Source organism: Vespa crabro, chromosome 21 (assembly GCF_910589235.1).
Source record: "Vespa crabro chromosome 21, iyVesCrab1.2, whole genome shotgun sequence".
Lineage (NCBI taxonomy): Eukaryota > Metazoa > Arthropoda > Insecta > Hymenoptera > Vespidae > Vespa > Vespa crabro.
Window position 1 is genome coordinate 172,964 of NC_060975.1, and position 26,445 is coordinate 199,408.

The window sequence follows — 26,445 nt, forward strand, 5'->3', positions numbered from 1 at the left end:
CGTCTCTTAATCCGCGAACCAAAGGAAGCACTTTTTTCCAGGGTGTTTCTTTCGCTCGATGGTTGCTTGCTCGAGTTTTTAGCGAATGCAACTGGGCGACGAGCATCAAAACTCGGCAATGACGTTTCCTCTTCGTTTCGGCCATGCGTAACAAGTTTAACCTTTTTCACGGCTCCTTATTCTTCCGATATAAAGTATAGCACATTGTGTAACGAAATTTTCCTTTTTTTCTTCTCCTTCGTGTTCTCGCCGAACCCATAAAAATGTTGAGAGAGAGAGAGAGAGAGAGAGAGAGAGAGAGAGCGAGCAAGTCCGAGGAAAAGAACGATATTAAAACAAAGTTTATCCATGCGAAATATTACCAAAAGCACCCTGCTTCTACTTTAGAAAGAGTGAAAAGGAGAGATATGATATTTCTCGGAAAAAGGAATAATTTTTATAAGGTTTTTTTCATATTTCTCTCCTCTCTTCTCCTCTCGCACCAAGATATCCAAGGTAAAAGCGCGTTTAGTGTTTTTATCATTGCGATTATTAAATTTCTTTTCAAAGACTACGCGACGCTCTACGGCTCTTATTACTATTCTCGGATAAGTATATACAATATTGGAATATTACTAAAGAGCATCGATCGACAAGTTAAACGTTTCTCCGATTGTAAGTCCAACGTAAACACACGGTACATATAATTGTTGTCTCATTGATTTTATCGAGACGTAAATAGTCTTTCTAAAAGATGTAACTTATTTATAACTCGATACATTATTTAAATAACGGACGTACGCAAGAATGATTTTCTTTGTGACGTACGAATATACAACGAAGAATATATTTTATCGAAGAATTTTCTCGTAGAAGGTTCTCATTGCAGTCAAAATGACAACGACAGAGGCAGATGTAATTTTGTCAGAGGTGATACGTCAGTACGGTTCATTGTCAAAACAATGCATCGATTAGATTACGTTTTTACATTGATCGGTTTCGTGGGCGACTTCACGCAACGATAGAACGTCGTTCCTATTAACGCGAGAGACCGATAACTAACTGATCCAATCGAAATATTAACCAAGGTTTTTTTCTTTCTTTTCTAACAACGTGTTTAGACGTACATACCATTCATATAGATTTAATCGAATATCATCTGTCTGTCGAAAATCTGCTTGGAAAAAAAGCCTCGAAATCTATACTAGCTCGCTCCTATTTTATTTTCGTTCGATCGATCCAACGGACGACGACAGACTGAAGTAGTAACTTAATGTATTTTCAATTCTAAGAGGTTCCAGATGTATATACCTACGTAGTAAGAAAACAATGACGAGAAGAGCGTCCTTTAACGAGGTTATCGCTTTCGGGACTCTCGCAAAGTCGAATGTTTACGTTTTTTGTAACAAAAGAGAAAGAGAGAGAGAGAGAGAGGAAGATGAGCAAAAAGGAAGAAACAACGTGCGAAGGATGTAAGAAGATTCTCCTTTGGGAAATGAAAGGAAGGAAAAGAAGATGAAAAAAGAAAAAGTATCGATAAATCGACATCGAAGACTCGAGATGGACTTTTAAAGAACGCGTTGTCTTCTCAATTCCGTTGTGCATTGCAGTCGATTATTCGATTCACAAGAGAGAATCTGCAAGCACCGCGGGAGTGAGGTGACCTCGCGACCAATCGACACATTTTCTACACGGAAGAAGAAGGCAAGAAAGAAACGAGTTTGACTAACGTTCGTTAGAATTAAAAAGTAATTGCGAAAGCGTGCTTGTAGTAGGTGGGAAACGATTCGAGGGAAAAAGTCGGAAGGCAACTATTAAAAGCTTTTCGTTGGAAGAGAAAAGCCGGTCTTTTTCTTTTCCAGATAAAAGTTCCGTCCAACTTCCGTCGCACTCGCACTTTCTTATCCGTACCGAGCTAACAAATTTCACGGAGTAACGTTTCTAGTATTGCTTTTCTCGAACACAAGCTCGACGTTCCTTTCGCTCTCGATCATTTTGCCAAAAGAACTTGCCAAGAGAAAAGGAGTAAACATATACGAGTGGACGTAACTATTCTACATGGGGAAAAAGAAATAAATACAAAGAGCGTCATCTCGGCAACCTACCATTATAAAAAGCATCGCGCTCGGAGCGCGCCCGATATTTCCTTCCAGCCTTTCGAAAATGAATGAGATATCTCAAAAAGCACCACCCCTGGATCTTTTTCCGATCGCTTGTTCGGACTACGAGCCCTACCACGAATATTCCCCCCGGTCCCTTCATAGAAATTACTCCTACGGGAAGAAAAACAGACGCAACCTGGATGCTAAAAGATGGAATTGCAGTAGCTAAATTTCTACAATCCTCTCTTCACATTCGAACGGTTGAATATATAGGAATATGTAGGTAGGTAGGTAGGTAGGTAGGTAAGTAAGTACTTTTCCTGTCAGCGGCTTGATTTACTATTCGTTGAAAAGGTCGCTCGTTCGAGCTTAAATAAGATGGCTAGAGCGTTGGCTGCTGCGTCCATTGTTCTCGATAGTGGAATGATATTCAGTAATATAAATGGTAGACATTACGCGAAAACGTTAAACGTTTTACGCGAAACAATTCTAAAGATAGAAACCGTTCGACTCGCTACTACTATTCAGACTATTATTATAATAAAGACGGAGGAGAGAGAGAGAGAGAGAGAGAGAGAGAGAGGAACGATGGGCCGCAGCGGTTCGATAAAACGACCGAGATATATCTTTTCGCGTTTGCAACGTTCAGAAAAAGAGGTAGAAGGGAAGGTGAGATTAATTCCCTTTTCCCTTTTCCACTCCCCTTTTTTTCTTTTCCCCTGTCCTCTTTTTCTCGCATAATACCGCAAAAGGTAATTAAGAAAGGTCGATGCGATTTAATTTTTTTCCCCTCGTCGTTCCGCGTCCGGAAAAGTAATATTTTTCAATTGAGGCCGCACTCCGTTCATCTCCTTCTTCTTCTTCTTCTTCTTCTTCTTCTCATCCTGCTCGCAATAATGACTTTCGTATCTTACGTTCGGTAGCTGGAGATAATAAAGTTCGCCGGCTGGTTCTACGAGTTCTTTCGATAGTTTTAGAATTTCAAACAAGAAGCTAATAAGCGTGCTACCTTATCGTTAATTACGTTTGCGTAAATTAATTCTATTCTAATTAGTACGAATGTATTCAAATTTGCGCGTACACAGAAAACGCGAAGACACGTTTCACCATAAAAATGATCATCCATCTTTCCTCTTCGTTCGATGACAACGTCGCGTCGATTGAAGAACGTCCTCCTCCTTCTTCGTTTCTAAAAAAAAATAGTAAAAACGAAATTAGCTTCGATCTCATTTCGATTCTTTTGTATTTTGAGAAAAATGATATTTGAACAGGTTTCGTGCTCGTTATTATAATCGTTGATACGAGAGGATCCCGTAGGTAAATGACTTCGAGATTGGAGGTGGTCGGGACAAAATAGTTGGCAATAAAAAGTTTGAGGTCACTCGTAAACGCGCGATCGAGGAGAAGGGACTAGGAGAGTATCGTGCCCTAACTTGTCTCGAACGAGTGGAAGGATGGAAAAGGGAGGACGAGGTAGAATCATGAAACGAAGCTATCGAGACACCACCGTTCTAGTTGCCGCCTCGCTCGATCTTCTATACCTATCCCGTGCACCTCGAGCTTCGTCTCTGCGCGCACGTGTGTGTGTGTGTGTGTGTGTGTGTGCGTGTGTGTGAGAGGAAGAGAGAAAGAGAGAGAAACTAGTAGGGTGAGAGGTATCAGAATCCGCAACAGGTGGACGACGTCTCGTCTCGTCGCGTCTCGTCTACCATCGCTTACAATCTCCAACATCGTGATTCGTCCTCAAACGATTATGCGATTTCATGAATTATTATAACACATAATCGACGAATTCACTCGAGCAGTGTTCACTAAACGGTATCCTTGTAAAAAAAAAAAAAAACCAAACGAAAGTATCGATTGCCGAGGAAATTTGGAAAAAGTTTGTCAAAAATAAAATTTGTCAAATTGAGTACTACTCATACGGCATGCTAATCGCAAATATGGAGAGAAAGTCTAAACGAGGCAAAATTGGCTCGGTCCGAACAGTCTCGAGTGAACTGAATTCCGATGATCTTGCTTTTATACGTGCTACGAAAACAGGTCGATCCTTTTCAGGAAGCGCGAAGCTCCTTTGTTACTCGATAATGGAGGAACGCGGAAGATATAAATATATTTCTCGGACCGCGTTCGAGTTTATAAATAAAACATCGACTATTCGCTCGCATATAGTTGTACTCGCGTGTACAAGTGCATAAAAAGCTATCGAGAAACGTTCGGTGAAAGGACTTGGGAGAAAGGGGGGGGGGGGGGGGGGAAAAATGAGAAAGGAACATTGTAGCGCGAAAATTTGGAGGAAAGAATTTATATAGCCGTGCTCGTGCGAGGCTCGAAAATTGTTAAAGTTATTGTTAGGGAGCATCGTTCATTTACGAGCGTGATTGCGCACGTGCATTTAGCAAATGCACACATTCGTTATGTCGTTCAAGAACGTACCGACGAAATTCCGTCGTTTAGCGATGAGATAGTTCGTAACTCTCACCGAGACCAATCTGCGTTAGCTCTCAACTTAATTGCGACGATGCACTTTCAAAATTAAAACTGATAATCGTTAGAGAGAGAAAAGTTACGAAACAAAAGTGCAATTATGAGGGAGAAAGAGGGAGAGGAGTGGTTTCTACGTTTAGATATACATGCAACGACAAGAGAAGCAGCTTTGTTCCCCCTTTTTTCGTTGTCTTGTTCGCGGATTCGAGTGACATTTTTTCCTCTCGCTTTTCGAAGGGAATTTTACGCCTGGATTTACGCGACTATCGTCGACGATACGATTGGAATCTTTTGATCGTTCGGAAAGGTAAAGAAGAGGAGGAAAAGAAAAAAGACGGAAGGCAACCGCTTTTATCGTGGGTTCATCGCGAGGGCTTTTCCTGGGCTAAAGTAGAACGGATCCGTGTATGCTCGGACGATCGGACTTTTCGCTCCGTTATCCCCCGGTGAGAGTGTGTATATATAGCAAATGTATATCTATAGCAAACACGATCGTACATATATACTTTTATGCACGCGTATACATGGATACATATATTAGAATGAAATCAATCGACGAACGTTTTCTCCATTTTTTATTTCTTTTTTTTTCAGTTACGTATGACACAAAAATAAACAAAAAAAGCGTCGGATCATTCTCGTTTCGCGTAATATTAAAAAAACTGGCACATACGTGCGAATCCATTTGTTTCGACGGAAAACGCTGCGTTCATTCTGCTCGACACTCTCTATTCCGGTACTTCGAATAGCAATTTTTTCTCTTCGAGCTACGATCTTTCTCTCTCTCTCTCTCTCTCTCTCTCTCTCTCTCTCTCTCTCTCACATCGAATAGAATTGGACAGGCCCTGTAAGCGTGCGAGAGAGATAGATAGCGACCGAAAGAAGAGACCCAACAAAGATATCAAATCGAACAAGATACGTTTTATTGTTGAAACAGAAAACAAAAAGCGAAATCGAAAAAGTATAAAATGTCTGACAAAGTTTTTTCCGTGACGATGATTCGCCAGGAAAAAGTCATTGTCCTCTATCTCTATTCGTCCGTGAAAAGCTCAGGTTTGGCACTTTCCCCGCGACTCGAACGACGATATCGTCGAGCCATCGTTACTACCGTTGTTCATTTTACGGGCGACGTGTCACAAGTCCAATAAACATAGCCGCGACATGCCGTCGATCACGAGAACGGGCTCGCGATTCGATTCGATTCGATTCGATTCGATTCGATTCTATTCTATTCGATTAGATCTCTCTACCTAGCTTCCATTGAAATATTTAGGAAGGAAGCCGAGAGTGCTCGAGAGATCTTTAATTAAGATCATATACCAAAGGCAGAAACTGAAAGGGGCTAGGGTAGTAGTACGATTAGATTCTACGTTTATAGGAATTCAGAGAGAATAGTTTCGAGATCGGCATCATCGAATCTTCGATCAATGTCGCTTTCCACGAATGCTTATTCCGTGAAAAAGGAAAATATGTCGAAAGCTATGCCAAGACCGCGAAAGAAAGAGAGAAAAAAGTAACTCATCGTCGATGAGGAAACATTAACGAGCGCACGTTCGAGGGAACAAAGCACGTCGTCCTTGGTGATTTCGACGATACTATCTCATTCTTTTCCCTTCCCTTCCCTTTCTTTTTCTCTTCCTTCCTCCCTTATTTTTGTTTGCTTTTCCGACATGATATTCCCTTGTAATATGTATATTCCAGATAGTAGAGAGTGGAAACAATGGCGGGTCCATTTTTATGGCCGATGTATGGTCAATGCCATGTTTCGATATGTCTATATGTGTGTACAATTTCCTAGATTTTTCTACGGTTTTATATGACTGCGTATGAGGGAGAAGTACAGGTAGAGCAGAAAGATGGCTACTTTTTCATGTACGAAACCAAAGTACATTTTGATGAAGAGCCAGTATTTTTTAACGTTTCAGGTAGTACTACGGATTTGCTGCCAGCGCTTCTCCTCATTCACGGTGATTCCTATTCGTGGGGTGCCGGAAATTCGTTCGATGGAACCTCTCTGGCCGCTCACGGACGTCTAATCGTCGTTTCCATCAATTTTCGCATCGGCGTGCTCGGTGAGTATTCCCCTCGAATTTCCTTTCGTTTTTCTTTCTCTTTTCCTTTCTTCTTTTTCTTCGAAGCAACGACGCCATTGGCCTAGTCGCACGCTAATTCTCATCGTCATTGGCTCGAATCTCTTTGCTGGAATCTCCGCGAAATGAGAGAAAAAACTCTTGTCGAAAGACTCTGGCACTCTCGAGTCCGAGCAAATAAAATCGAAAAGCTCTTCCGGCTTTTACCTCGATAAACTCTCTGACGTTTAGAGAATAATCGTTCTTTCTGCTAAAGTCGCGAGGACGATATCCGAGGAACGTGATTCTCCAGAATCACGTCGAGAATAAAGACAAGGGAGAAAGACGACTTAAACGACGTAGTCGGCGGCAATGGTTAATCGTCTTTTGAATATTTCACGAGCTAATTTTCCTGCTGAATGAAAAACAAAGAAGATAGCCTTTGGTCAAGCTTCGCTTCGGCGCATTTTTAACCCGAGATTGTTTTTTCTCTTTTTTATGTTCAAGTTTTTAAATCTCTCTCTCTCTCTCTCTCTCTCTCTCTCTCTCTCTCGCTCCCTTTCTTTTTCATTTTGAGCTTGAACGTATGAACGGGTCTCGACTTTTTCACGTTTCATAATAACCGAATAAAGGAAAGAAAAAAGCAATGTTTGCAAAGAGGAAAGTACGTATTATTACGTACGACAAAGTCGACCACGTTTTCACCTTGGAAAGAGGAGAAGTATGCCACCGCGTGAGATACCGATACTGGTCATTTCTTTTTTATTATCCATGTGCTTCGAAAAGAGCGAGAAAAGTGTTTGAAGAAGAGACGAATCTCGGGAAATGGAAGTGGAAATAAAAAGAAGAAGGAAATGAAAGATGTGGGAAAAATTGGTATTTGAGGATTTCAAAGCGATAGCGGTAAACTACGAAACCTTCAAGAGGATACATTTTTATGGGAATTCGCACTGGCGCGAATAGATATTTGAATGCTAAATTAAGTATAAGGATAGAGAGAGAGAGAGAGAGAGAGGGGGGGGGGAGAGAGAACTATAGATAGACGGAACTAAAATGTTTTGAAACTCGAACGAAAAAAATAGGATATTCGCTGTCGTCGAAAACGTTTCCCGCGCGCCATTTCCCAAGCACGCTCGATTTCATTTGAAACTCGTGAGACTTTGCAAATTTGGTTTGTTTCAACTTTCATACATTCGTCGTTGAGTTCGTTCGTTCGTTCGTTCGTTCGTTCGTTCGTTCGTTCGTTCGTTCGTTCGTTCGTTCGTCGGTTCGATCGATCGGTCGCGTTCCAAGCTGTACCAAATTAATTGATTGTCTCGAGAACACGTTGCTACTTCTCGTATGCATATACTCTCTACGTTGGTTTTTCCTACGAAATCAACTGTTGCCAAGTCAGCTATACCTTTTTTATAAGTCGATTACATTCGCTTTCTTCTTTTATTTTTTCGAAAAAGCTTTCGGTCGATAGTTAGTAGGCCAGAGGCGATCAGCGATGAATTTTAAACATTGCTTCGCTCACGAATACATTTCGTGAAAAAAAATGAGCCAAAAGCAAAGGAGAATGCTTGGGTCGTGATCGGAAAGCGGCTACGCACGGCTATTTCCAGCTGTATTCGCGATAACGGGAGGAAGAGAGAGGACGAAAGACGAGATAGCCCCTTTTTCTTCTTCGTTCTTTCTTTGTTATAATGGAACTGTCTCGCGTGCGTTTTGTTCAGCCAACGAACGAAACATACCCCGCGGCTTTATTCAATGGCACGTAATAGTCGCGTGAGCGCGCGAGCATGCTCGTCTAATTCGATTCCTTTTTCTTCTTTTTTTCGCGTGCGCCTCTTTTCCAGCTCCTCCTCCTCCTCCGGTTTCTTCTTCAGCGCCTTTGGCTCTATTTCTTTTCTTTCGCTTAGAAACTAGAGGTAGACCTACGTATACACATACTATACGATTACGACGTGTACTTACGTTAGAATGTATAGGCGAGCTTGTGTGTACTCTGGCGGCTTACATCCGGCTTCGTTCCTTTCCCGATGAAGACTCGGCCAAGCCCGAATCTAATCTGTTTATTTTCTTTTTTTACCTATTCTCTCTTGTCCCGTTCTTTGCTTTATAATCAAGGTCAACGATTCTACGAATCGTTCGTCTCGACGTCAATTAACCTTTTCGCCGAATTAAGTGTTGCCATTAAACATCTTATATTATAGAAGAATGGTTAAAAACTGATAGATCGGCATTTACTTTTGACGATAGTTCGCGAGATTTAAGAGAATTGCGATTTAATCGCAATTAGTGCAATATTTAAGCGAAAAGACAAGGACGATAAGTCAGATAGACGAATGGTAGGTAGAAAATGAAATCTAAAACGCAAGAAACGCTGAGCGATATGTTTCAGTTTCCATGAAAGAACGTAATTTTCGTGTTCATGATAAGTGCATTAGAAGCGTAGACGAATAGGACGATGAAAAAGGTGACGGTGTCAAAGCAGATAGGACGACGCAATCCGGTTAGAATAGATTTCTTTGTAAAAGTTAGCTCGACGGAACGATTACGTCGATTAGGAAAGTTTACGAAGTTAAGCCGAAGCCTCCTACCTTCTAATGCCGTGACCTCGGGGGAAGGAGAGGAAAAAAAAAGGAAGAATAGAAAAAAAAAAAAAAAGAAAAAAGAAAATAAAGCACGAGCAAGAGGGTCTAATGAGCTCGACGAGCTTACGAGGGACGGCCATCTCTACTCGTTCCTCGTCGTTGCGACGCGCAAGGCAGACGCAAGGAAGAGGGGTACGGTTCGTACGTAAGCGCATGCACGCTCCTCTGCCCGAGTTCTTAATTAGAGCGTTCAACTCTTCGATATTGGTGATCTAAATTCGTATCGTGCTTTAAAGCCGTAGAGAACGTGTCTTTCCTCGTACGACGAGGCTCCACGGCAAATGTAATTTTTATTGCCCTCCTTTTTTTCTTTTTCATTGTTGTGTACCGCGAATACGCGTCCTCAAATATACGATGTAAATTTCAAATGCTCCGTGTGTACTCGAGAGCACATTATTCTTTTTTGACCTATTTCCTCGAACGCGTGGACACCACGTACTCGAAGTTTCGATCATTAATTCGCGATGATATCGGTCCCAACGTTTCAGCTTCGGACACGTTTTATGATAGAAGCATATTTTGCGCTCGCTCACGGTTTTATACATTTTAATCGGTACAAATTGTCGACAGGATTCCTAAAGACCGGATCGAAAGGAAACGCTCAAGGAAATTACGGACTGATGGATTTGGTGGCGGGACTTCATTGGTTACGCGAGAACATCGAAGCTTTCGGTGGCGATTCGAGAAGATTGGCACTACTTGGTCACGGTACCGGAGCAGCACTGGCCAATTTTTTAGCCGTCTCACCGATGGCCAAAGGTATTATTTTCGATCATTTCATACGATCGTACGAGACAGTTCGCGGCAAAGATTTATCCTTTAAATCGTTAATACCTTTTCACAACTATATTATCCCGTGCGTTTAACGAACAAATAAATAAATGATTATCTTGCAGCCGTGCGTACTGAATCGAATCGATGACTTAACGAGCTCGAATTAATACGCATTATCCCACTAGGTATTTGCATTTTATTCGAATAGATTGAAATCAAATCCACGCACGTATTATTTACGTATATAACGGCACTAGGATGGCGTGGGAAAAGGAAAAAAGTCCTCGAAAAGAACGTATCCACCAAACGGAAACTAATTACGTGAATTCCAAGTTTTAACGAAGCACTTAATTGTGACGGCACGTTGGAAACCTCTGCCGTGAGCAACAGAAAAAAAGAAAAAGAAAACTCGAGCGGATAAAAGAAAAAGTTTAATTAACCCCTTGGAAGGTGGAAATACAGCCGCCTTTATGGCCGTTGACGAAAGAGCCTTTCTTTAATATACGATATGAAAGTTCATTACGCTACGAAAAAGGAACGCTTTCGTCTTCCCTATCGTATAGCATCGTATATAGAACGAACGATATATAGAACGATAGTTTCTCTTATCGCGCTTCACACGTCGACGCTTTTCGCACAATCTGCCAAAGGATAGAAAAGAAGCTGGAAGACGTTTCAGAGAGGGAGAAGAAAAGAGAGAAAGAGATCGCAGCATAATCCGAAGAAAATTCCACGATACGTAGGCGAGTGTGTCGAAAAATCAATACGTTCCTAGCCTTCTCCCTCTCTCCCTCCCTCCCTCCCTCTCCTCTTTCACCGACTTTCTTCCGCATCGATGATTTCGTGCCAACCGATCGAGACAATGAAACGAGTGGTAAACGATACTCTCGATGATACGAGAAACATGATTAACTATAGATGGAGGTATTATTAGTCAGTATGATCAATTCGAGATTACTGGAAAGTTGGTCGATGTGGCCACGTGTTCGAGAGACTCGCGAGAGTTATCTCTTAGTTAACCGAGCTCGAGTCGAGATTTGGTCGAAGGGGAATTCGAGAAAAGTAAAAAGAGTACGATTTACAATAGAGTATCGGAAAAGAGGTCGAGGAAGGAAGGAAGAGAAAGGCTTTCTCTGGGATACACGTAGTTATCATGTGTTTGCGTGTTTGTGAGCGAAAAGTAAAGAAAGAAAAAAAGGAAGGAACGAAGGCATACGTATAGATATAGCATACGTATAGATAAGGGATAGAGACGTCGGTACGACTACACCACGAGAAGTGAGTGGCTGTCGAGGACGATGGTGTCGTCATCGTCTTCTTCTTCGTCGTCATCGTCTTCTTCTTCTTCTTCTTCTTCTTCTTCTTCTTCTTCTTCGTCGTCGTCGTCGTCGTCGTCGTCGTCATCGTCGTTGGATACTAGAGACCTTAACAAGCTACCTAGAGTGTAGTCTTCCGTGACTCTGCGACTCTGAAAGCCGAAAAGACGAGAGTAGAGGGGGAGGGGGAGGAGGTGAGAGTGTAGAACGAAAGAGGGACGGATAGGAGGGGAAAAAGAGAATCGTGTCCGTTCCGTTCCTAGATTGCAGCCCAATTCCACTAACGAACCAACCCCTGTGCCTTCTCTAATATCCTCTTCCTTCGTTTCGCAATGTCGAGTCACCCTTTAAAAGCCTCCGCAAGGGTGCCACGATGAACGAGCGATGTCAAGGCGTGCTAGCTTTTCTAAATATATTCCCTCCTCATTTCTTCTTCTTCTTCCCCTTCGTTGTACGAGACGTAGGTACATTCCTTCGTCGTTCCTTCTGGAAAGACGAAAGAGAGTTTGTTATTTTATATCCAACGTCATTCAATGAAATATTCCTTCGAAAGTCATTTTCGTGACTTAAAACGAAAAACTAAACAAATTGTTAGAGTTGGTCGAGAGAGTGATACTGCTCGGTGGTTCGGCCCTTTCACCGTGGGCGATTCAACGCGATCCGCTTACGGTGAAACATCTAGTCGCCGAACAAACCGGCTGTCCCGCCGACGACGAAGTCGACGACATCGCACCGTGCCTTCGTTTGCGAAGCCTCAATGATCTTCTCAACGTCAAGTTCGATCCGCCAAGATTTACTTCCGGTTTCGCGCCTTTCGTCGACGGAGCCGTCCTGCCGCAACCGATAAATCAGGTTCGCATATTTTTCGATAACTTTTACGTTTGCTGATGGATCGAGCAAAAGTCTAAATGCAAACAAATTTTGAAATTTTTCCTAGAACTTTCAGCCCACTGCCTCTTCCGCGGGATTGATGCCCCTCGTGCCAGGACCCGGCGCGGAATTTGCCAATTTCGGCAATCGGGATCTCTTACTCGGTTTAACGTCCGACGAAGCTTGGGTTAATCTTACCGACGAGGATCTACAGGTAAAGAATCCTTCTTCCTTCTCTCGATTCCTTTACGCTGCAGTTACGATTGTAGACGTGTGTGTGTGTGTGTGTGTGTGTGTGTGTGTGTATGTACGTACGTACGTACGTACATACGTACGTACGTATATATATATATCGTTTCCATCGAATACTCAATTAATTGTGCGAAATATATCGCGTTTACGTTAGCAGGACGCGAATGGAAATCGAGTCTGTAATCCGATCGAGTTCGTAGATTTGAAAGGATACGCGAACTTCGTTACCTATACGTGCGCTCACGTTTATGGATTTAATTGTAATTGGTTACGACTAATTATAGAACAAATAAATTTCGATTGGAGTAGCCGACAGAAATCGATTCTTGCTATGCGTCACATTCGCGAGACCGTTCACATTCGCGAGACCGCGCTCGAGTTCTCATCAAACTGCGCTTAATCGTACGCGAATGCGACGGAAAACGAAACCTCATGTACGCGCATATGACACTTTGGGACTTTCCACCTGCATAGAGGGAAAATAACTTTTAATCGGAAGGGCTTGATTAGCGGCGCGTTGAAAAACAGTAATAATAAATTGTTCGAATCGAAGAGATCCGACGTGGCGACGTCAGGCGACGTTACGGAGGGTAGAGTAGAGTATTTTCCGTGGTTCGAACGAGCGTCAACGGGGTTTTTCGTCTAGGCGAGATGGAGCGAGAGAAAGAGAGGAAAAGCTTTCGAATTCGGTAACAATGCCGAATGGCGATTTGCCTTTCGACTTTTATCGAGATTTCTAGCGCACTTGGGGATCGTAAAACAAAGGGCACTTTTACAAGAGAATAGAAGCTTCGATATATAACGAAAGAGAGCGAGAGAGAGAAAGAGTGATTTCCTTTCTCATTCTCGTCCAAGTTATTAAACTTTTCGAAGCCAATCGGATAGGCACGAGTAAAAGACACGAAAATAGAAAGGAAACCTTTTTCGTGCCGTAGAACGGGCTAAACGAGACCAGGAGGGATCGCATCCTTCGCACCTACGTGCGAAATACTTATCGTTATCACCTGCACGAGATCTACTCGACCCTACGCAACGAGTACACAGATTGGGAGAGAGGAGAGCAAAACGCCTCGGCTATTTGCGAGGGTCTTTTGTCGCTTCTCGGGGACGGTCAAGTTGCAGCGCCTCTCCTCAGATTGGCCCTTCTTCATTCTACTTCCGGTGGACGCGGATACTTTTTACACTTTCAACCGGGCGATCGACCTAGTCAAAAAGGCGAGGAACTTCCCTATCTCATGGGTATACCTCTTCTTCGAGGAGATTTCAGCTTGTATTCCTTGGCCAACTATACTCTCGCCGACGAGAACCTGTCCAGGCTACTCGTACACTACTTGGCCAACTTTGTAAGACGCGGGTGAGTTTTCTCTATTATCATTTTATGATATTCTCTCTCTCTCTCTCTCTCTCTCTCTGTCTCTCTCTCTCTCTCTCTTTATCGTTTTTCTTTCTTGTGTGTGTGTGTGTTTTTTTTTCTCCACCTTTACAGCTTCACGGCTATACATAGATGATAATTTGTCTCCAATTTTATCGTGATCTCGCTCGTGCTAAAACGCCTCAAGAGACATATACCTACCTCCATAGTTAATGACATCCTGATATTAACGTCTTCGAGTATTTCGAATCTATAGGGTCGATTTATCTACCTAGAGTTAAAAATATTTAACTATACGTTTAATCGTTTATCGTTATAGTCGTTCATTTTTGAAATATAATATGGAAACTGATTTTATGATAGCGAGCTCGTTGCAACGAGAAGAATATATTATCGTGTTACAAATCGATGAGTCGGAAGGGACGATGGAGCCCGCCTGTTCCTCGTGGGCGAGGAATTCTATTTATTATCCTTCGATTAAAACATCGCGTCGCGCGTTTTACGTTCGCTCGAGGTGAAATTAATTTTTTCACGATACGACGTATCTTATTCTTTCGATTCCTCGCTATTTGGCCCAGTTTCTGGCGACATTGCAACGAATAACAGGGTGTTTCGTGGCAAAGCAGCTGTTTCAAGTTTCGTCGAGAAGCGGTATTCGCAATTAATGGCGTTTGCAGAACGATCAAAGGAAATTAGTTCGATATCGCGCGTGCCCTATAATTTAGTGCCGTCTCAATTAGCAGTCGCGATAGCTACCTTAGCTAGTAGTTAGGTATGTATTCGGATTCAATATGGAACCAACAACTTTGCACAGCTTACTCGATTCGCGTTCGGTAGTCGCTTCGAGTAGTCTCACACGTCCCGGAAACCGATTTACTCTGACTTGAGAGTTAATTCCCTTAGTTCCAACCTATGTATATTTGAAGAACTCGAGTATCACGTCCGAATTGCCTTTCATAGACAGTCGATGATAGTCGATAGGTAATGCGCTCTTCTTAGCTGAGCAAGTGAGGGGGCGGGAGAGAGAGAGAGAGAGAGAGAGAATCTGCGAAAGGGTAGTCGCCAAGATATAAAGTTGCTCCAAGTACTGCGGTACTCCGTGGAAGAGGTTGGATCCCCTTCTCTAAGAGGTACGACGCCGAGAAGCACAGCTGCTATTCGGAGCTCGCAATTCCAAAGTTGCGATCGCACCGTCTCCTACCTCTGGCCGTGGTTTCACACCGTAATTGGCGAGCAACCTCCAGGCTTCCCACGAAATTAGATTTCGGCTTCGACGTCGTATTCGTCGATAGACGCGAAAGGAGGGTTCCCGCCCTCCCCCCCCCCTCTCTCTCTGTTTCTCTCCCTTCAAGGAGACACATTTCGAGGACAATCGATTGGGACTTTTACTTTCGACTTTTTTTTCTTTTGTCTTTGTCTATCATCTAGATGCGTTAGAAAGGCGTTCAATGAAATTACTTTTGCCTTACTCGCGTGGCCTTCGATCGCGCGAATTAAGGACTTTGTCGAGAATTTTAGAGACGAAGGCGGACGACGAATCGTATGCTTTCAGAGATCCAAACCGAGCGAGTTCTTTGACGTCCGGTACGGAGAGTGGCCTGACTAGTCCACCCTTTTGGGAATCGTACGACTCGATAAATCAGCTTTATTTGGAGGCAGGCCATGTGACGAAGCTGCGCTCGCACTACAGAGGTCATAAGATGTCACTTTGGTTGAATCTGTTGCCGCAGCTGCACCGGCCCGGTTACGAGATCAGCATGCGTCATCATCATCTGGCGGACAGTTCGAATTTGTACGAGGGCGCGGTACGTCCGCAGAGTACGGCCCTGCCTTTGCCAGCGCCACCATTGCCTATGCCCTCGCCAACCGAGCCTTCCTCGGTGTCGTCGCACACGTCGACATCGACGACCGAATGCACGCCCAACGCGACCGCAACCACGATAGCGAGTACTTCGAAGACACAGTCGCAGCACTCGAATCTTGGCCCGGGACCCAACAATCTCCTTCGAAAGTTAACTTCGAGTTATTATCAGAGCTACACAACCGCCCTCACCGTAACCATCGCCGTTGGGATATTTCTCTTGCTCCTAAACATCATCATCTTCGCGGGTATATATCATCAGCGCGACAGAAACGCGTCTGGTAATTCCGGTCTCTCGGCTTTCGGCGACAAGAAGAAGGAGGAACTATTGGAGGCTGGTTGTTCCGGTATCGAGATCGGCGGTCCACCTGGAAAACAAAGATTGTCCTCGATGAATCTGATCGATTCTCCAGGAACGAGTCCTCAAGGACACAAGGCCAAGCTCGTACAAGAGTTGGAGCTTCAGCTTCAAGAATTTCAATGTTCTCCGCCACCGGGCGGCGGGAAGAGGGTCCTCGAGCCACCGTCCTACAGTAGAAATCCATGCGTACAGAGAACACGAACACCCTCGCCGTGCATCGACGCTACCATCGCCAGGATGCAGGACGACGACAATATGATAGACGGTGTCCTCGACAGCGACGACGACGATGATGATGACGACGATGACGATGAGGACGACGACGACGACGATAACGAGGAACTTCCGGAACCACCGCCACCTCCCAAGGTTCCAGCTCCCAACGTCGGTCTCACCTGTCCTGGTATTCTTCGTCAACCTGGAACACCCGGTAGCGCTAAGAAACGCGTGCAGATTCAAGAGATATCGGTTTGACACGCTCCAATCGGGCGATATTAGAAACAATTGAAAAGTTCGATCTACTTGACGCGGGGCTTTTTAAAGAATTTCTTTCTTTGATATAGTGCGCTACGAAAGTGTTCAGTAGTTAATTATACGTTCCGAGAGCGAAAAGGAGAGCTTACGCTAACAATAAGTATTTACAAGGAAAGGGACAAGAATCGAGAGAACTCGACAAATTTCTCCTACCTAAAGAGAAAGAATTTTATCGTCTAGTCAAAGATAACGTCTCCCGAGAGAGATTAAGTAGACGTTCTCAAGGATTTTAAAGATAGCTACTAGCACCCGGAAAATTTCGTCTTCCGATGAGTTTTCTCTCTCCCCTTTCTTCTCCCTCCCTCCCTCTCTCTCTCTCTCTCTCTCTCTCTCTCTCTCTCGGGTCGCGTTATCGTGGCAGTCATTGCTGCGACGCGTTAGGGATTGATACGGTCTCAGGAAGACAGAGAGACTACGCGGACACGTTTCCTCGATGTTCGCTCATCCGGATTTGTCATAGCACTAAGTGGAATTATTCGAGGAATTGGAAGCTACGAGCCTCGACTTTAGGTTTGTACCGTGATACGATATATATGTATATATATATATCGTAAATACACACACGCGCGCGCGCGCGCGCGCGCACACGTATACACACACACACACACACACACACACACACACACACACACACACATGTATCGAAAAATATGAAAAGAAATCGTACGGGATCGTTTATCTGGGCGCGAACGTGAATTTGTACGAATCCGATATCGCAAAATCCTTTAAATTCCTCAATTGTCCAATTCTCGACGTATGTATCGTGTCAGCGAATTGTGATGTAGTTTACGAGTGTGATTGCGAGAAGCCACGAAGAAAACGATAGAAAGTAAGAGTGAAAAGGAAAAACAATAATCATATAAGGAAGAGGAAGTTGATGAAATAAAATTGTATAAATTATATGCACTATTGGAAATACGATGTCGATCTCGATGACGATGCTTGAAAAAAGCAAAGAGAGCGTCCGGGTCCATCCTAGTATACTTCTTTTCTTTTTTTCTTTTTTACTGGGGGAGGAGGGAGGTGCTTACTCCGAATGTACTCCGTTTCCGGTATTTAATGGACCGCTTTGCGTTTTACGAATCCTTTGTGAATGATTTTATATGGCGATCGAAAATAATATTGTGAATTTTTTTCGATCGAAACGCTTCCATAACGCGAGTTACAACGCGTCGCTTACGATCTATAATAACGATCTGTAAAACGACCATGGGATTGGAGACGCGAAAGGAATAGAGAATGCAATAGAAAAAAGGGAAAATACAACAACGAGAAAATGAATACGCGAAAAGACGCACAACGCACCAAGAAGTACCAAAAATCGGACGAGAGAAGTCTTCTCCTCGTTCTTCCCTCGAGTGACTGCCGTAAAAATGACATATAAGCCTATAATAATATAGAGATTAAAAGAGAAGGAACAAGAAGACGTTATGAATAAAAGATCGTTGTAAGCACACCCCCTTCTTTTAATGTTTAAGAGAAACTTGGTAAAAATTGGAGAGGAAAATAAAAACCCGTGCGTGGGGCCATACGTTAAATGACGTGAGCTAATTGATTATTAAAACTTAGCTTATAGTCCAAGGGACACTCGGCCGTCGTAAATAAGAGATAGGATGAAAGAAAAAAGAAGAAAAAAGAAAATAAAGAAAAAGAAACAAAAAAAAAAAAAAAAAAAGAAAAAGTTCTTTGTAATCCGAATGTCGATCGCGTACGCCTTGCGTAAGCCTAACATGAATGAAACAAAGAAAAGGAAAAACGTAAAAATAATCTATAATAAAATATTGCAAGGGATAATAATAATCGATTGACAGCGGCGCGCTCATTTTTCCCTCGCGTAAAAAATAATAAATAATTCGAAGTAAATTCATTTCGATTCGATCGAAAAGAAACTAACGAAGAATGGACGTGCAAATATTCGATTTTGTACGCGTACACAGGATTCAAAAATAAAAAGAAATGGGAGGAACACACACTCATATACATCTATCAATGTTTGGAATGTTGGGATTTGTTTAAATAAATACTTGAAGCATTTAAAACGTGATCGATCTTGCAATTTTCTCCATCCCAATTTACGTATATAGACTCTGGACAACTGTATCCACTGATTTTTTTTTTTTAAATTTCGAGTCATTCCCTCATCACGATCGTCTCGCATCTTCTCTCATTATTTTCGATTAATCTTGAAATTTCGCAGGAGAACGCGACGCAACGACGCAAGAACAACATAATATAAGAAAGAGAAAGTGAATTTGTTTAAGGGAAAAAATTTCTCTTTCTTTTCTTTCCTTATTCCTCCAAGGTTGCAGAAGAGGTGCACGTACGTAGACATACCTATATACGTAAAATTTTATTGCACGAAGAACACGGAGGTTACAAGAGTTATATTTTTCGTGAAAAAGCCGGAAAATCGTAAAGCATATAAGAGTGTTGTAATAAAACGTACGTATGTACATACGTTAAAACTCGCGCGCACACAAACTTTAATGGAAGGTATAGCGACGTTTTTTGCGTGACGGTCATTATAAAAGAGACATCCGTATCGTAACGCGTATGTACACATATGTACATACGCTCCTACAGACGTTGCTTCTTACTTCAAAACGAAAGCCACGCTAACTCGGCGAAAAATATTCCTATAAAAAGAGTCGAACAGAGAGAGAGAGAGAGAGAGAGTCGGAAAAAGGAATATAAAAGAAAGATCGGCGAATAATGTCAAGGAAGTCGGCACAAACGTAAGTGGTCTTTCCTTCCTTCTTGTGGGATTCTCGTCGAAGGGTTTTGCTGTACTGAAAACCTAGTAAAAGAAGGGAGAGTAGTTTTTCGTCGTCGAAAACGTCTCTATTCCGGTTTCCTCGGCCTCCTTTCCTTCTCCAAGGTCTTTGCGACCAAGTAAGAGGATGAGGAGAATGAACGAGCCTCGAGACAAGGACTATGGTGGGGTGTTGCCCTTAGGGGAGACTACCAACAGGCTCAATGTTTTAGGGTAATGGAAAGTTTCCCTCGTCGTTGCTGGGGGCGGAGGCGAGAAGAAGGAGAAGGAAAAGGAGGAGGAGCGAGAAGAGCAATCTCAAGAATCGTTTCTAGGCAAGGTATACCGCTAAAGTGACACGTGCAACCAACGCAGAGAGAGAGAGAGAGAGAGAGAGAGAGAGAGAGAGAGAGAGAATAAATAGAAAGACAAAGATAAATAGATAAGTGGTAGGAAGAACAAGAGAGAGAGAAAGATCAAAGGTTTGCCGCGAAAAAGAAAAAGAAATAAGAAAAAGGTAAGAGACACGATGTTAAAAGTCACGAAAAAGAATCACCAAAAGCTTCCCCTATGATTTCGCTTCTTTAAAGTTCTCTCTCTCTCTCTCTCTCTCTCTCTCTCTCTCTCTCTCTCTCTCTCTCTCCCGCCCACCCCTTTCTTTTTCTCCCTACCGAGAGTCGTAGGATCGTATCGACGTCTTTCGGAGGAGATGGCAGCGACGACGTCGGTGGCCGAAGCTCGTGCTTTAATGGGGTGCTTTCCGCCTCTTGAGGGTCGGAACGAACGAGATCTGCCGCGGGCTGAAGTATAATTAGTCATGCCATACAGGTTCGTGGCATAGACCGAGTACCAACCGCTATACGTTAGCTTTCCTTCGCGACTAGCCTTCCGAGGACGTGCGCGCGCACACACGTACCCTACACCTTTTACCTAACATGTTGTGCTTGGATGTAAATGAAGTGCTCTTTCTACGTGTGTACGTACGTAATGAACTCACCATTCGTCTGTCCGTAGATGTGTACAGAATGGAGAAGAAGAACGTCGTCGTTGTCGTCGTCGTCGTCTGTGCGAAGAAACTAGCGCATTTCCTTTGAATTATAACGCTCCGGTCAGCTCCGCATTCCTTTCCTTCTTATCGTTTCTTCTTTGGAAAGACACGAACAATGACTAAACGTACGTTTCACCAGGTATTCGCACATCGTTCGAATAAATGTCAACGAGGTAAGCGAAGAATCTGAAAAAGAAAGCCAATTTATATTGCGTACGTCTACATATATTAAAAATATATGTACGATTCACATTAGAAATTGTTCTTCGTGAAAAGTAAAAAGCATGAGAAAGGACAACTACCATTACTGTAGAAAAAGAATCTAACTCGAAAAACTATCTAACTCGAGCTACTTTCGTAATCATCTGCTCGGATATATATGTATATATCGATTCGTCGATTGAACCGACATCGACGAACGACAAAATAGAGAACGAAAAGAGAAAGGAGAACGGTGAATCGCGAGGATAATGAGATAACGGTGATTCGTTTGACGAGACGGGTTTTCTTCGAACGTCAACGAGACTCGTTGCTTCTACATTCGTGGAACTCGATAAAAGCGGCGCATATAAACCGCCGGAGCGTCGTCGTTAAAGCTAACAAAGTGGATTAGCGAATACCATGGCGTAAGGGGTGAGATGGGCTGGATGAAGCTGGAAATGAGAGCTACCTCTCACCGGAGTTACCTCCTATCCGAGCTCCTTTATCTTCCTTTAAAACGAAAGAGGATCCGCTTGGTTCACCTACCTCTTGCTTTACTCCCCCACAATCCTTCCTACCTTACAACAATGCTCACAATAACTTTCGGAAAAGAAAAGAAGGAAAACGACAAAGGAGTTTCCAACTTGCGCACGCGTCTTCTCCGAGAGACACAAAGAGAGAGAGAGAGAGAGAGAGAAAAAAAGATAGACAGCTTCCTTTGCCAACTACTACATTACGAGCTGCACGAAAAATGAATCTAAATTATTTTGAAGTATTAACGAACAACTTTGATCGACGTTGAAAGTCAATATCGATATAAAAAAACAAAAAAGGAAAATAGAACAACGTCGGAACGAGACAGAAAAGCTTTTGAGAAATTACGAACGTTTATCAAATACGGTATCTGAAACGTATTGTAGCTTTTAATATACCTACGTTGGACAGATTAGTCGTATAACGCGTGAAATTTTATATGAGAGAGAGAGAGAGAGAGAAAATTGTGCAAGTTGTCTCTTATGCATAATTTGTACCTCGAAAAACAACGACGTCAGTTCGAGCTCGTTACGTTTCCATTAATTACGTTCGACGTGCTACATATGTAAATCTCCCGTCGTAGCTTTAAATCAAATTTGTCGAGATAATCGACATAACTGGGGGATTTCCTAATCGAATCATAAACAAATGTTCAATCTTGATGAAAAATTACATTCTCGTTCGTTAATTTTTCGATTACGAGATCTCTTATCAAAGAGAGAAAGAGGGCTATTTCCGATCTTGGATTTTTCAATTCCCATCGGTATTTGAACGATTCGATTCTCGGTTCTTCGGCCTACCATACGATATATCGTTCTTTCGTCGTGCCGATAAAACATCCCACAACTTATCCGAGAACTGTTTCTCCTTCTACCGCGAATACACCTATACGCGTATCCTAACCATCGTATCTTTTTCGACCATCGCGTATTCACATTACTATCTTGTATCTCCTCTTTGTATCGAACAACTGTGATCGATAGGAACGTACTCAAACTATCGTCTCGTCTCGTGGATTCGCTTATCTCTTTTCTTCTTCTTTTCTCCCCTCGACGGAGGAGAGAAAAGGAAATCCTTCTCCTAGAATCGTACGATTTTAGAAAAAGCAAATTGCACGTTTTCTCTCTCTCTCTCTCTCTGTCTCGCTTTGTGTATTTAGTTCGAAAGTGGTAATCAGGGCATCGATCGTAGCGCCACAGCCTCCAGAGCAAATATTTTCATATAGAGAAATTTTCATCGGTCGATAAGATTTTCTGTGTTTACACGATCCACTATTTCAGGTTTATAAGTAATTAATATCTATGCGTAAATATGCTGCCTCGTGTCAGCGTATGGAAAGAAAATCTTTTCGGACAACCTATCTGTATTATAGGGACATTGGCACATAGACGTACCGACCTGTCGGCGATCGTTGACGATGCAATCGTCTCGAAAAGAAAAAAAAAAAAACCTACTCAGACAATCTCCGACCTATATAAATTCTTTTTACGTCGATCGAATTTTAACAAAGTTAGAAGAAAAAAAAAAAAAAAAAGAATCGAGCCAAGTTTTCCTTACACGCACATAGACATTTATCGAGTAAATCTCAGTCGCAAAAAAGTCGCAAACAGGTTGGGAAAAAAGTCGTAAAACTTACATTTTTTTACATGCGCATTAAAGGAAAACTATCGACTCGACTTAATGCATAACTTTTAGTCTCTAGAAAGAAAAGAAAGAAAGAAAGAAAGAGAGAAAGAAAAAAAAAACATTCGAGTCGGTGGACGGTGAAGACATCGAACGTGAAAAGGTACAATAGACACATTACACCTCACGTGTCATGAATTTTTAACGTCGACGGTGGATACGATGATCAACGTTTGTCGTCGTATCGAAGAGTTGTCAAGTTTACCAAATCGATACGAGGTATAAGCATGCAAAGTTCTAAGTTTAGTCGAGCTTAGCGATTCAGGCGTATACGCTCGACGCTACCTCGAAAGGCAGTTCAATGGGAAACTTCGTTAAGGGTGTATGCGACAAAGAGCGATCTAACCGATTATTCTAAGATGAACCCTTTGAGACATCGTGATGAGTAAAGAGAAGAAAAGAGGGAAAGAAGAGTTTTGACGTTGAAACGACCGTGTTGTGTTAAAAATCAAAGTGGGAAGCATTCGTCCTGGCATGATCATCTCGGTCTGGTCCGAAAAGTAAGTAAAACTTATATTATTTTTGTCTCGATATTCTGCTTTATGTCGAAAATAATAGGTGGTTATATTCGAAAGACGATCGTGATAAATGTAGAATCGAAGGCATCGGAGGTATCGTCCTCGTCGTTTCTTCCACGTTCGCTCGTTCCATACGCAAAGTCAATAACAAGTTCAGCGATCGACCTCGAATAGGACGTTTCCATGGAAAGGTGAAAAGAGCATTTCGAGGGCCGTTCGATCGAGCGCACAAGTGTTGATGCGTGCGCCTGCGAGTTTCAGAGGGCATCGCCTCGCAGGAATTTCGACTAATTAACTTTGCCGATAGTAGTCTCTCTCTCTCTCTCTCTCTCCCTCTCTCTCCTATCTCCTTCGATCGTAATTTATGACTCAACGTTGGTAGGAAAAATGGAAAAGGTAAGCCGAGCCAGGAATCGTACTTTTCGTGTTTTTTGTTATATATTATAGGGAGGAAAAGATGTAGAGAATGATAAGAGCTCTTACCGTAAGAAAAATAAAGGAAAAGGAAAAGGAAAAAGAAAAAGCAAGATTCATTCGTAGCCGTTCTTCGCAAGCACAAGAGGCAATTTTCTCGTAGACGAGAAGCGAAACGGTACTCGTACAATATCGAGAATCGACTCTCGGAACAACGTTGCAAGAGGCTCCCAAGTCCGTTGAGAGCCAATCGGAAGAGCGGTTTAACCAAACGATCGATCGAAAGTGTATCGCAAGGAACTAGACGATGGTATAGAGCGAGCTACTAAGGGTTTCATTAGCTTTGTCTTTCGCTACCTTTGAGCGATCCACTCGGAAAATTACGTATCGCTAAACCAAACCTATGAATGCGTCATTATATTTGAAGACGACGATGACGACGGATCAAAGTTTACAAGCGAAACGGAATTTTATGGATGATCGAGAACATATTAAATACAGGGAAAATGAAAAAGAACGAAGAGAATATTGAATGAGATATGAACCAATTAAACTTAAAAAAAGAGACCAACGACATAGAAATATTTATTACATTTGATTATTTCATTTTATTTTACGAGCTCGAAAAATTCATCGATTCGTTTCACGAATCTCGAGAACCATCGAACGATCGTTGCCGGGAGAAAATTTTGACGAACGAAGCCAATTTCGCGAACGGCCAGGAGAGAGAGAGAGAGAGTCGTGTCGAATTCGAAAACAGCGAAAAGCGACGAGTCAATGGTGCCGGTTACATCGTAGGGTTAGCTCGTCGTTCGTCATCCTTCTAACACTCCCTCGACGCCACGTTGCGAAGGAGACGAATGGATGGATGGTTATTCAGAGAGAGAGAGAGAGAGAGAGAGAGAGAGAGAGAGAGAGAGAGAGAGAGAAATCGGTAGTCCCGATATCAGAGACATTCCGGTGTCATAAGTATTTGGCAACTCTCTACATCGTTTTTGATCGATAGATAAATCGATAAGATGGAACGGCATTATCATAAAAGTAGAAAAAACTTTGGTGGCTATCGTTACTTTAATGACGCTCGTATACGATATTCGTATCGCATGGAATGCGTTTGGATTTATAATAGAGCCTTCATTAAGTCGCTTTTTATTTTTATAATCATTTGCTTCCTCAGCGGGAAACACTATCGACTCGAAAATGAAACTCCTTTGTTCGATGGTACTCTTAACGGGCGGCATATTTGCACAGGTGAAATTCGTCCGTGCCTGCTCGGAATACTATTCTCAAAGATCGCAAAGACGCGTGGATGGAATACGTAAGTACATTTTTGAAAAACGTATCGTACGTTTTTCTTTTCTTTTTACTTTTTTTCCTGAGAGAACCACCGTACAAATATTTATTGAAAGATAGAAAAATAAAAGAGGTAGGTTATTTAAAAAAAAAAGAAGAAAAGAAAAAAAAAAGGATAAAAAAAAGAAAAGAAAAAATGAAAACCCTATTAGATCAACATCGTTTGTTAAACGAATCGATGCGTTCTCGTTATCGTTTCAAAGTTTTCTAATTAATCGAATTATCGAATGCGTCCCATGCATCCCATGAAAATACCGAAAAATATGAACAAATTTATTTCGATTAACGATCCGTTCGTTAGATTATTCGCCTCGACACCTGTGGAATATATACCGACGATTCGTTCGGTTAAATGTATTCCTTTACTTTTTTTAGTTTTCATTATGGGACAACTGTGTCGAATGTAGGTGTAGATTCACCTACGTGCGTACGTGTTTACACCGTAGGTAAAGTATTATATCTCTGCATACGTGGGTCGAACGAAAAGACTAAAAAGAAAACGAATAGTACGCTCGCTGCACAAATCGCGGCCTGTGGACAATTCGGTCGTAGGGATTTTCTCTTCTCAGCATTTCGACGGTATAATTTAACGATTCGTCATCGCCCTCGTCTTTCGGATAGAGGTAAAGTAATTCCGAGAGTGTGTAGTGAGTGGCACGTGCGAAATGGCACGCGAATTATTTTCGACTTCTTCGACGTTTCCTCTTCGACCAGGCTATAAAAGATCGTCGATATATTTAGAGTACGCTTTTCTTTCGATCTAAAATTAAAATCGAATAAACGGAAAGGCAAAAGCGAAAAAATTGCGATGGCTGATTAATATAATAATATATATAAGACATAAATATAACCTCGGTTGTTCGTTAATAATTAAAGTTTAGACTCTGTCATTATCAACCGATCACGTAAGAAATCATAAAAGAAGTTTGATACGTTAAGTGGTACGATTTTGGCAAATCTTCCCTCGGATAGGATAGGTCGTGGGACAATGCTTTCCGATGAGAGATCATGTTCGGTAGAGTTCAGTCGACTATACGTCGATGTCGAACGCCACGGGTTTTGACACGAATGCGGATAACGGGGAATACTCGATAAATTATTCTCGACGACACATCGTTTCACGGAGATATAGAGCGAACGGTGCACGCGTCCAAGAGAATCTCGTTCACGCTTCTACTCTATGCTCGTTCGCTCGTCTTCTACTCCTCCTCGAGCTCTTCTTCCTCCTCCCTCTACATTCTCGTGACACCGTCGTCTCTCTGTTCCCCCTTCTTCGTCATCTCGCGCGATAATGAGGGCTAATTGGCACCGACCGAGCAGAAGCTC

The 26,445-nt window shown here is 42.4% G+C and overlaps 2 protein-coding genes and 1 long non-coding RNA gene across 10 annotated transcripts in view; 1 reads left to right on the forward strand and 2 right to left on the reverse strand.

Moving 5' to 3' along the window:
* Positions 1 to 26,445, forward strand: part of LOC124431311 (neuroligin-1-like) — an 82,010-nt gene that overhangs the window by 13,903 nt on the left and 41,662 nt on the right. For 4 of the 5 annotated variants that reach the window (XM_046979054.1, XM_046979055.1, XM_046979052.1 and 1 more), the window contains exons 3-7: positions 6,494 to 6,640; positions 9,847 to 10,035; positions 11,962 to 12,218; positions 12,304 to 12,450; positions 13,424 to 13,842. In XM_046979054.1, the coding sequence (XP_046835010.1) occupies positions 6,494 to 6,640; positions 9,847 to 10,035; positions 11,962 to 12,218; positions 12,304 to 12,450; positions 13,424 to 13,842 (1,159 nt within the window). Of the gene's footprint in view, positions 1 to 6,493; positions 6,641 to 9,846; positions 10,036 to 11,961; positions 12,219 to 12,303; positions 12,451 to 13,423; positions 13,843 to 15,412; positions 18,661 to 26,445 lie in introns of those variants that run through there. The other variant, XM_046979056.1, reaches the window with a different exon arrangement.
* On the reverse strand, positions 2,397 to 9,840 carry LOC124431319. The gene is made up of 2 exons (XR_006943967.1): positions 8,597 to 9,840; positions 2,397 to 3,270 (listed from the first exon to the last, which is right to left on the reverse strand). It is a non-coding gene; the product is annotated as an uncharacterized LOC124431319 (long non-coding RNA).
* LOC124431318 overlaps positions 10,826 to 26,445 on the reverse strand; it is a 55,447-nt gene continuing 39,827 nt past the window's right edge. For 2 of the 4 annotated variants that reach the window (XR_006943964.1, XR_006943965.1), the window contains exons 3-4: positions 20,366 to 20,602; positions 10,826 to 11,852 (exon numbers count right to left, since the gene is read on the reverse strand). Coding sequence is in view for 1 of the 4 variants with exons in the window: in XM_046979068.1 (XP_046835024.1) it covers positions 11,773 to 11,852 (80 nt within the window). In the remaining 3 variants the exon portion in view is untranslated. Of the gene's footprint in view, positions 11,853 to 15,913; positions 16,050 to 20,365; positions 20,603 to 26,445 lie in introns of those variants that run through there. The other 2 variants (XR_006943966.1, XM_046979068.1) reach the window with 2 other exon arrangements.